Below are 12,139 nucleotides of genomic sequence, written 5' to 3' on the forward strand. Positions count from 1 at the left end.
TTATTACTACCACTACTACATTATTATTACTACTTCAGTCAGTGTAATGTGTGGTTTCAGTGACTCTTGAGTTTCTGTGCTGTTTACTAACTGGTTAAAGCAGTGGATCTGGTTATTACTGGTTACCACTAATGGTCCTTGAAGATCTCTCTGAGGCATGACCAGATCAACCAGTTAGGGGGCTCTAGGGTCAACATTGTCCTCTGCTGAAACGCCATCCCCCACCAGAGGCTTTCAACATGGAGGTTTTAACACTATCCACAATGACCGGTGGGATCATAATGAACTCAAGTGAAGATTCAGATTCAGAGAACTTTATTGTCATTCCTTCTATGTTCAGGTACGTATTAGGAACGAGATAACGTTGCACCAGCTCAGAAGATCACAGTAGAGGTAGAGAAGGAACAGTAGAGAAGGAAAAACCACAATAAGGTACAGAAAAATAAATTACGATAAAAATAAGGATAAAAATAACATAAAAAAAGACACAAAGTATTTACAAATAACAAAGTAAGTATTCTCAGCAAGACTGAACCACTTTGAAATAGAAACCAAATACTGGTCAGCAACACTGCAATGTAAAATGATTTCAACAAAATATATCTAAAGCATCTAAAGAAAAAAAAAACTTTGTGCAGAAGACTGACCCCTTTTATATTTCTACATTAATGTGCAAGGAGCAGTTTGCTACTGCAGCTGGTGGAGCTGGAGTCATTTGTAACTACGACAAAAAATCTGGTCCAGATATTTTTAAAATGCCCCTATACTGCCCCCTTCTGGTCAGAGGTTTCTTTATGTTGACCAGGTTTCAAAGCTGATAGAACTTCAGGAATCATTGAGCTTCTTTTTAGAAACTAATACTGGAAACTCTCGATTAGATGATTCCATTAAATTTCAGTTCCACACCCATAAGACAAGATTAGTCAAGGATCAAGGAACTTTCATTGTCATACCAGTACATTTACATGTTATTAGTACTCAGGTCCCAGTTTAAGCCTTCAGGAGCAAGATGTAAGATGTAAGAGTGAAAAATATAAATATAAACCTAAGGGCAATATAAACATAAACATAAGGGCAAATTTACTCCACGCCAACTATTTTTGGATTACCTTAAAAATGCCTTCAGTTTTGGATAAGATTACATGTAATATGTGATTTCACATAATTTTGCCATAAATAAATAAATAGACAGATAATTGAGTTATTATTCATCCAGGGGAAACAGCGCCACCCAGAAATGCTGTGTGTGGTTAACGCACCACCCACGTGATCGGAGACGACATTGCGCCGCTGCAGAGGGAAATACGTCAGAGGGCGGCCAGGTGAGGACGTACCGTGATTAGGTAAAGCGCGCACCTGCGAAAGCGAACGCCAGGCCTCAATGGAGAACCCAAACATTTTGGGGGAAGTCAAAGCACGGTTTATTCAGAAAGTAATCAACGTAATTCAAATGAAACCGGGAGAGTTAACACGTTTTCCAGAGCTACTAATAAAATCAGCCACTGTGTTTTATAAAACGTGTAGCTGGCAGAAATATGGAGTGGTTTTCTGGAGTGTTGGTGGAAAAACAGCTACTCAATGAAAGAAAATGAGAACCGGTGGATGGAGAACCTGTGGATGGAGAAATGGAGAACCTGTGGATGGAGAACATGTGGATGGAGAACCTGTGGATGGAGAAAGGGAGAACCTGTGGATGGAGAAAGGGAGAACCTGTGGATGGACCTGTAGGCCAAGTGGGAGTTTTGTGGCGTGTTTGTTGAACTTTCTGTCACCACGGAAAAACTGCGGCCTTCAGCACAGGTGAGTCCCTCCCGCCTTCTCTTCGCCTGCAGTTGATTGTTGTCGTCTTGCTTTTAATAGTTTTCCTGAAACGTGGTTGTTTGAGGCCTCATGTCGTTTGTCCTGCTGCAGAGACATGAATTGATGTGGAATTCCCCAGTTTGTTTGTGTGTAGCCTGTGCAAAGGTCTTATTCTTGTGTTTGTTCTTGTGTTTGTTTGTGGGAATCGTTTCAAACTTGCTTTGGTTTGAAGTCTTGCTGAGAGTAATAATCTCTGACAGGTACCTCAGTGAGCTACACTGTAGGTTATTTCTGTATGGGACAGATAAGACGGACATCTGTTTGATACATGCGTTTGATTTTGATGTGTGAACAGAAACGTTTGTTTATAATCTGTTAGTAAGTCTTGTGCAGTTTCTTATATTTGGCATCTGATATCGAATTTGATCAGGTAAAAGCCTTTATGATACATCCTCTCTAAGTTTTACTGTTAGATGGACAAGAGGTTTGCAAGCATAAGCCATGTTTCTTTATATGTGCTTTGGTGTTTTTTTTTTTTTATGTGAACATAAATCACTTGCTGAATTGTCATGTTGCTTTTGGAGAAACAATAGGCTACTTCAAATCTAAAAATATTTGGCAAAGTATAACCAGGACTACAGGTCTCAGTTTATGTCATTTTAAAGGATGATGCCACAGTCATAGGTATGAACATCAAATTACTACCAGCTCATAGAGTTGACTTGTTTTGTATACATGCCCATACCTTATGCTTCTGTTCTTAATCCATTCTTTCACTTCCCACATTTTTTATGAACACTGAATCTGTTTTGCACAATTATCTAGTGAAGCATATTTAAATTCATATGATACTGTGAGCAATAAAAAAAATGGCAGTTCATTCTGATCATCAGGGTACCAGCCTCCACCCACTGCATTCTGTGTGAACTCTGTGCGCACAGTTTTAACTGGACCTCAACTAGATTTGACACCGTAAAATTAAAAGCCTTCATACTTGTAATGTATTCACTCTGTCAGCTTCAGTAAGATTAGACTTTTGCTGATTTTACACTCAACTAATCTTAGAAAGTTTTGTTAGAACCATAAAATTGATTCAAGCTATACAAACAGATGTCACGGAGCAGGGTTGGGAAGGTTTGCACAGAATTAATGCCAAATCTCAGACCTGACAGCATGCAAGACTTCCTCAGCTCTGCTGACTTCAGGGAAACCACTACAGCAAACGCTAAACCATGCAAAGTATTGAGTGCCATGTCTCAGTTATCTGATAGTGACTTAAACAGTTCTGAAGGAGGAGTTGCTTGGCTGGGACTGGTAGAGTGACTCTGGTCCTACATGCACAGGTTGTCAGCTTGTCATATTTTCTGTTTACATCTTATATACAGTTCACCTGTCAGCTCTAACATGGTACTCCAGATCGGCTGTTTGTCATGAGCCCATTGCAGAAATGAAACATGATCTTTTTAGCTCGGCACTGCAGCCCCAGGTGAGACACTGCAATGTTTCTTCCATTTTTAGATAAAGCTTATTGAATATCTCTAGTGCTCTTACTTTTATTTCAGGTTTCTGATGCAGCCTTACGCTTAACATGTTTAATCTGAAACGATTAAGAACTTTAAAATGTTATCCGTTTATACACATTATACGTATATGTACGTTTTCATGGTTTATAATTGTAGTGTATTGAGTACCAGAGGTGCGGTGCTCGGTTTGGTCCATGGGTGTTGCTGTGGCTTTGTTGTGTTGTTGTTGTGTTGTGCTGGAGACTAAAGAATAATAAATATACAGCGGTAGACTGACAAAACATGACTTCGCCCACTTCATATATTACACGGTGTCAGAAGAGAAACTTGAGAAAAGAGGAAGAAAATGGAGCAGGTGAAACCCCAGACCTCACTAAGTCTAGAAGGAAATCTAGCGGAAAATTGGAGGGTCTGGATCCAGAGGTTTGAACTTTTCCTTGTCGCTGGCGGAATCGATGAAAAGTCCGACGCAGTGAAAAGAGCCACGTTCCTGCTTGTGGCTGGTGACGAAGCAATTAAGGTGTTCAACACGTTTAACTTCGATCAGGACGTAGATGACTACCATGTGTTGAAAGAGCTGTTCAGGTGACATTGTGAGCCAAGGAAAAATGTGACGTATTTGAGACACCTGTTCTTCACACGAGTGCAAGGAAAGTCGGAAACTGTTGATGCATGTGTGACTGATTCAAAGAATAAAGCGAGAGATTGTGAGTTTGAGCACCTTACCGACTCACTGATCTGGGACAGAATCGTGTGTGGAATCATGAATTATCAAGTTAGAGGACGACTACTGAGAGAACCTGACCTCACGCTACACAAAGCAATAGACATTTGTAGAGCCAGTGAGTTAAGTCGGAGTCAGCTGAAAAGTCTACATGAGGAGGTTCATAAGGTCACCAAGCAAAAACAGCATGATAAAATGAAAGATCATGGTGCCACATCACAGAGTATAAAGATGAGAAATCAAGGAAACTGCACCAGAGGTGGCTACAGGCATGAGCCAAGGAAGTGCCCTGCCTACGGACAAGTGTGCAAAGCCTGCCACAGGAAAAATCATTATGCAAAAATGTGCAATTCACGAAGACAACCAGGTAACCATAAAGTGCAACAGATAAACAAGGCAGAGGCAGATGATCAGGAATTCTTCATTGGCTCGGTTCAAGCAGAAAAACATGACCATCCAGTCTTGCAGATTAATGCTGTGGATGCAAAGAAAGAAAAATGGCATGAAAATCTGATTGTCAACAAGACAGTTCTGAAAGTCAGACTGGATACGGGAGCTGATTGTAACGTCATTTCCGTAGGTGACCTCAGAAAGCTGAGAGTGGACAAGAAGGTGAGCAGATCTCACTCCAAGCTTGTTGCTTATGCAGGCCAACAAATTCAAGCTAAAGGAAAAATCATGTTGACATGTCAGTACAAAGATAAAAACTATGATGTGGAGTCTGAAGTCATTAAGAACAAGGCACCTGCAATTCTGGGAGGAGAGTCATGTGAGGAAATGGGTCTTGTCAAAAGACTGCATGTGCTTAAAACAGAGAGTGACATTCTTGGTGAATATGAGGATCTATTCACTGGATTAGGCTGCATACCGGGTGTATACCACATTAAGACAGATCCAGATGTCACTCCAGTTGTTCATGCACCCAGGAAAGTGCCTGTCGCCCTGAAAGACAAAATTGAAGCCGAGCTGAAAAGAATGGAAAGCTTAGGTGTGATAACCAAACAAACAGAACCTACGGATTGGGTAAATAGTATGGTGACTGTATCAAAACCTAAGCTTGGATCTGCATTGACCCACAAGACCTGAATACTGCCATCAAGAGAGAACATCATCCACTGTGCACAATTGAAGAAGTGGTTGCTGAAATGCCAAATGCTAAATTCTTTTCAGTTTTGGATGCAAACCACGGATTTTGGCAAATCCAGCTAGACGAAGAAAGCTCTCACCTGTGTACGTTCAACACACCGTTTGGTAGATATCGATTTAAAAGACTTCCATTTGGTATATCCTCAGCACCTGAAGTGTTCCACAGGTGCATAGCAAGACACCTAGAAGGGCTAGAGGGTGTAGTCAGTGTAATAGATGACATCCTAGTTTGGGGAGAGAGCATAGAGCAGCATGACTGTTGTTTGAGGCAACTGCTGCTAGAACGCATTCGAAGCATTAATCTGAAACTGAACAAAAGTAAGTGTAAGATAAGAATGACCGAAATCACTTACACTGGACATGTGCTCAGTGAGCAGGGACTCAAGCCTGATCCCGAAAAGGTCAGAGCCATTCAAGACATGCCTGCACCAGAGGATAAAGCCATGCTCCAGAGGTTCGCCGGGTTACTACAGTACCTCTCCAAATTTATCCCTAACCTCTCGGACATCAGCGCCCCTCTGAGGAAGTTGGAAGGAAACATGCCGTGGCGTTGGGGGACAGAGCAACAACAGAGTTTTGACAAACTAAAAGCTCTCGTCAGCCAAGCACCAGTACTGAAGTACTATGATGTCAACAAGCCAGTTACATTATCGGTTGATCCAAGCTCTGAGGGCCTAGGAGCGGTGCTACTTCAGGAGGGACAGCCAGTAGCATACAGCTCCAGGGCAGTAACTGACTGTCAAAAACGTTATGCCCAAATCGAGGAAGAACTGCTTGCTATAGTGTTTGGTTGTGAGAAGTTCCACCAATACCTATATGGAAGACATGTCCATGTAGAAAGTGATCATAAGCCACTGGAAGTGATATTCAAAAAATCACTCCTCAGCGCCCCAGCCAGACGGCAAAGAATGCTCATGGAGGACAAATACAAACCAGGCAAGGAGATGCATCTCGCTGAGGCTCTAAGCAGAGCATATCTGAAAGAACACAAAGAAAAACTCCTTGATGAAGAACTGGAAGTCAACTTTGTCAACCCCCAACTCCCAGTATCAGAGGAAAAATTGCAGGAGTTTAGAAAAGCAACGGATGAAGATGCTGTGTTGGGATTGGTTGCAGAAGCCATTCAGAGAGGTTGGCCAGATAAACAGAGACAACTTCCAGACAAAATCAACAGTACTGGACATTTAGAGAAGAACTGTCTTATGTTGATGGACTCATATTCAAGAACTCAAGGTTAGTAGCACCACACACACACTGAGAAGTGAAATGCTCAAAAAAATCCAGGAGTCACACATGGGTAAGTGTAAGGAGCGAGCCTGTGATGCACTGTACTGGCCGGGCATGGCCAAACAGATAGAGGGAGTTGTGGCTCATTGTGCTGTATGTAACACACACAAAAACAACAATCCCAAAGAGCCACTTATGTCACATCCAGTGCCTGAGAGAGCATGGGCAAAGACAGGTGTGGATTTGTTTCACTTGTTTCACAGTGATGCAGAGTTTTTGCTGTGTGTGGATTAAGTTTCCAGAGCTTGTCAAGCTGAGTGGAACCTCAAGCAAACATATCATCATTGGACTCAAGTCTATATTTGCAAGGCATGGTGTGCCAGATGAGTTATTCTCAGACAATGGCAGACAGCTGGTGAGCCAGGAGATGGTGGACTTCAGCACTGAGTGGGGTTTCAAACACACTGCCTCCAGTCCGAATTTCCCGCAGTCAAATGGGCAAGTTGAGAGGGCTGGCCAGACGGTCAAGAACCTCCTGAGGAAAGCACAGGACAGTGCCGGTGACCCATACTTAGCCCTGCTGGAATACCGGAATACACCACTGAGTGGGGTTGGCCTCTTGCCTGCACAAATGCTCATGGGGAGAAGGCTCAAATCAATATTACCGGTGACAAAGACGTTGTTGCAGCTGGCTCTCTATAAAAATGCCAGGAGTGACCAGGTGAGTAGACAGCAAAGACAGAAAGAATACTTTGACCAAGGAACCGGGACACTGTCTGATCTCCGAGATGGTGAAAATGTGAGGATTAGACAAGGCGGCAAGTGGGAACCAGCCACTGTGATAAAGAAACACAACCTGCCAAGATCCTACATAGTCAAAACTCCAGGTGGACAAGTGTACAGGAGGAATCGCAGACACTTGCTCAAAACTAAAGAGACTTCTCTCCCAGGGACACCTGATGACACTCCATCAGAGTACCCATGTCAGGTGGTACAAGACACTTTGCCAAGTGCTGATCCACCCAGTCCCACTCGAGACTGTTCCACTGTACCACAGAGTCCAGAAATGGTGACTGATGATACTGTGTGTACAAACAGCCCTGTGACAACAACACGCTGTGGAAGGCCTGTAAGAGTGCCACAACGTTATCTGGTCTAACCAGAACAGGCTAACTTAAAGACTGTTATGCGCTTAGTTCAAGGTTTGAGTAAAGAATTGTGAAAAAAAACAAAACACAGGTTTGGTAAGTGTTACACACTGAGCTGTTGTGTACCGAGTGTGATTTTTTACAGTTCAGTCATGACGTTAACATACGGATATGTTTTGTTTAAATTGAGATTCATCTTGTTAAGGTCACTTGTTCTTCTGATGTGCAAGAAACTGTGCAGACTTATAAGTGAATCTGATCAGTAATATCAGACGGCGTTTTGGTTGGTTAATGAAGTCTAATCAGGACTATAGTATGTTTTATAGTACCTGTTTGTTAAACATGGTTGGAGGCAATAAATCGCCAGAAGTGCAATACTCAGTTTGGTCCATAGGTGTCACTGTAGCTTTGTTGTGTTGTGCTGGAGACTAAAGAATAATATACAGCGGTAGACTGACAAAACATGACTTCGTCCGCTTCATATATTACAGTAATGACGTTGTATAACCGGGAGGTGGCAGAGTTTCACTGTGTAATGAGGACTGAGCGGCTTTTTCATTTCTCTAACTGAACGGAGGCATGTGGTCCTGAGGAGAGGACAGGAGAGCAGGCAGAGGGTCGATCACAGCGGCTGCATATATATCATGGTGCTATTATTCAATCAAAAAACAGACTGAAAGTTATATTTATTTATTTTTTTTAGTTTTTTTTAGAACTCTCAGAAACTGAATTAAGGACACAAACGTGCAGAAAGATGGAATTTTCTGTTCCACCCAGGATATAAGCAGTAAATAAAAAAGAAAAACGCTGGTCTTGCTCCGTGCAGACTGGGACTGAAGACCCTCTCGGCCCCGGCTGCGGGTGCTGGGTCTACTGTATCTCCACACAGTGCCTTCTAGATCCGATCAGGAGAAAGGCCGCTGGCTTCCATAACAGCATCTCTTTGTTCTCTCCCACCTCCACTTTGAAACCGGACCACAGCTTGGCAAGACCTGAAAGGCGTCATGTGACTCTGCATCTGCTCTCGGTTGTGGCAAGATAACCGCGCAACGGGAGAGAGGGAGTGAGAGAGAGAGAGAGGGAGAGGGAGAGATGAGGAGGAGCTTGCCACTATAATAAGATTCACTCCACGCACCATCAGCACCAAAAACTTGCAGTCCACCCATCCATCCTCATCTCTCTCCAGCGCACTTGCTTTTCGCGAACGCACATCGCCGTTTTATTTTTTTTTTCCCCCGTTGGAAGGTGCACAGGTGCATCCCACGGTTAATGCTCGCTCTCTGCTGAGTTGATTATGGTCACAACCCCCGCGGTGCCAAGGTGGAGCCACCGCGCGTATCTCGGATCGGTGCGCTTCTCCAGGGGCTGGGATGCGCACCGGGCACCTCTCGATTCCTGCCTAGTTTCGGGTCTGAGCAGGAGTCAAGCGCTGCCCCAGGGCGCCGAGGCAGGAGGACCCAGTCGACCCGGAGCAGGATGCCGGTGATGAGAGGGCTGCTGGCCCCACAAAACACCTTCCTGGACACTATCGCTACCCGCTTCGATGGCACCCGTGAGTAACAAACAAGAGCTCTGTGATGATCCCTTCCACCCGCTCCACGCAGCCGAACTAAAGCCCGCCTCATGTAAACTGTTTTCTCTCTCAAAACATCGCCACATGATAAAATAAGAAAACTCACTGTATGGAATACACATGCGCACTACGCCTGAATGACCGTGTATAAAATTAGAAATGTTTGACTCATTTTCTCGTGGATGAAACTTTAGGAGTTTTTAGATTTTCATCTTTTTCGCTCAGATTAATTAAAAAACTGTTCTCTTCAGTAAAGTGACCTTCTCTGTAGAAAGACCATGTTTTTGTAGAAGATGATTCACACATGATGGGATCAGTGTTTGGCCTGTAAGTTTCACTTGAAGCCGACATGTGCATTTACAGTCTGCAGTGTTGTGATGACTGCCACAGTGTTTTCTATGCATTTGCATGTGTTAAGAGATTTTCTTTCTTGGCTAGCTGTGATAGATCCCATCCTTGTAGTTTATGACTCCATGTCCATTGTGTGCACAGGCCCAGGCTCCACTGTGTGTTGTCTAAGTCAGCCAGCCACCAGAAGGGCTTCAGTTCACAGTTTGAGGCCCACTCAGAGCTTTCACACTTCACTCCCAATGCGCTGACACAAACCTGGTTTTATTCCGCTCTCTATCGTAACCCTCAGCCTATTTAAGCAACGGCAGCTGAAAAAAATGATGCTGGAGAGAGGGAGATAGGATGTACAGACTTTTTTTTTCCCTTTGGCGAGGGTGTCTTGTGAACAGATGCGATGAGCAGCCCGTGTGTGTTTGGGCCCATGCTGGGTAGGTGGGCGGGTGAGAGATGCTTATATTGCGTTTGGGCTGTTTGTCTCTCCTTCTGCGTTGATCATTCAGGGCGGTTGGAGTTTGTGTGAGTCTGCGAGTGGGGTGAGCCAGTGTCTCCCCTAAACCAGTTATGTGTGACAGCATGAGAGAAAAGATTATTCGACCATGCAGCGAGCGAGTCGCTCAGAGGCAGATCCTGATCTCACTCAAGGTTTTTCCGAGTCCTCTCCACTCGTCTCTGCACTGACAAAACACGGTTGCAATTGTGCCTCGTGGATTTGTCCACAGAATATTTGAATGCTCCAACTTTGAAAGGCAAAGTGAGTGGTTAGTTTTGTCTCTTACTAAGGCTTCATGGTGTCTGCTGTGAGGAGGAGGAGAGAAAAGTCATGGCTTCTCTGTGCTGTATCGTCCTTTATCTTTATCTTCACACTCATCTTTCTGCTGTTATGTGTCAGATGACAGAGTCTACAAATACTTCACGTCTCAAACACTGTCACACACAGCCTTCACATATGCTGACACACAAATCAAACAGTAGAACGGAAAGGAGCCTGTTCCTCTTCATGTTCTGTAGATTAGCCCTCATCATGTAAAGCAGTGGTCCAACCGATGCTATTTTTCTTTGAGCGGCTAAAACACAGGCCTTCCATTTGCTGAGGTGCTGATAATTACATGTCTCCGGCAGTACATGTGCAGTCATTGTAATTAACTCGCATGGATGTCAAGAATTCACGGTGGCCTTTCTGCTTGTCAGAAAAGGAGGAGGATGGGGGGGGGGGGGGGGGGGGGGGGGGTTGAAATGAGAGGCTGTGGGGGTGGGGAGAGTGAGAGTGTGTGCAGTATGGTGGGATGGGAGAGTGTGTGTAGCTGCCCTGGTGGGAGGAGGGGGAAATTTGGATGTCTAAATATAAATCCATTACGGGGCTAGCTGCGACAAACATGCTACTATGTGTTTTTAAATGGTGTGACATTAGTTCCTCATTTAATCAGACACTTCAGCGAGAGTGGAGGAGAAGGTCAGTTGTGTGTCTGTCTGTGAATGTGATGGACGCTTTGTGTCTCAGTGAATCCTGCCGTGTGCGCGCGTGTGTTTCTGGGAAAAGGCTTTTTGTTGTATTGTGAATCAAATGGCAATCATGATTACTTTAAAAAGCCACTCGTCTCTGCCAGCACCGTACCTGAAAGCGCTTCGTTTTCTCTTGTTGAAAACTATTAGCTGCTTTTGTGCAGCTGCTCCATTGTTTTACGCGTCTCGGTCGACTGAATGTGGAAACTGGCAGTGTTGGCGTCGCTCTTTGAAACGTCTCAGGCCCTCAGGTTTCATACACACACACTCACAGCTGTGTGTGTGTGTGACTCATGTCCACTGGGCTCTAACAACACTTTCTGTAATTGTTCTCACTCAAACATGTCACCTAAGTAGAGGAGGTGGAAAGAGTGAAAATCTAATCCAGGTTCTTACAAGCTCCAGCAAGGTCTTTGATTGCCTGATGGAGATCTTGCTAATATATCTACACTGTACTTTCCCACCTGAAACATTAGAACAACTATAAATACACACTATTTATTCTGTTCAGCATCTTGAATAAAACCCACATCAGATGTCAAACTTCTCATGACGACTGTTGTCGCCAACACCTTTCAGAACAGCATGAGAAAAACACACACACACACATACACACACACATACGCATATACGCTTGTGCACCTTGTAAATAGATTTGTCAAATGACTAAACATCCTGTGAGTCTGTGTTTATTTGCCTTCGTTCTGTAATCAGTGGATTCGCACAGTTCTCATTAAAGTCATTTTTTTATATTTCAATTTGTCAATATAAAAAATTGCAGAGAGCACGTAAAGACAGACTCCTCTGAAGACTCACCGTAAACCTCGTGCACAGTTCAATCACTGTTCATTTCCTCTTGTGCTCTGAAGAAAAGGCAGCAGCTGTGTGGGACTACACGAGTCAATTGGTCCTATTAATTGAGTGGGTCTTGGCTTGGTCCTAATCAGGTTAGGGCCTGAGCCGTGCTCATCACGTGGATGTGTGTGGACCAGCACTCTCCATAAGCTGCCACCAGCCTGCTCGCAGCCTTTCCTTCCCTCAGGCTTCATTTTGAATCCAAATTAAGATTTTACCTGTATGAAAATGGGGCCAACAAAAAGATTCCTGCTGTGAAGATAAATATCATTTCTGTACTGTCAGTGTTGAA

At 43.9% G+C, this 12,139-nt stretch overlaps 1 protein-coding gene across 1 annotated transcript in view; it reads left to right on the plus strand.

Moving 5' to 3' along the window:
• Positions 1-8,942: 8,942 nt before the first annotated feature.
• The window catches only part of kcnh3 (potassium voltage-gated channel, subfamily H (eag-related), member 3), a 96,682-nt gene continuing 93,485 nt past the window's right edge, over positions 8,943-12,139 (plus strand). The window contains exon 1 of the mRNA XM_041057078.1: positions 8,943-9,120. Coding sequence (XP_040913012.1) covers positions 9,045-9,120 — 76 coding nt within the window. The 5' untranslated portion in view covers positions 8,943-9,044. The remainder of the gene's footprint in view (positions 9,121-12,139) is intronic.

The sequence above is a fragment of the Toxotes jaculatrix genome, chromosome 15, assembly GCF_017976425.1.
Source record: "Toxotes jaculatrix isolate fToxJac2 chromosome 15, fToxJac2.pri, whole genome shotgun sequence".
Classification (NCBI taxonomy): domain Eukaryota; kingdom Metazoa; phylum Chordata; class Actinopteri; family Toxotidae; genus Toxotes; species Toxotes jaculatrix.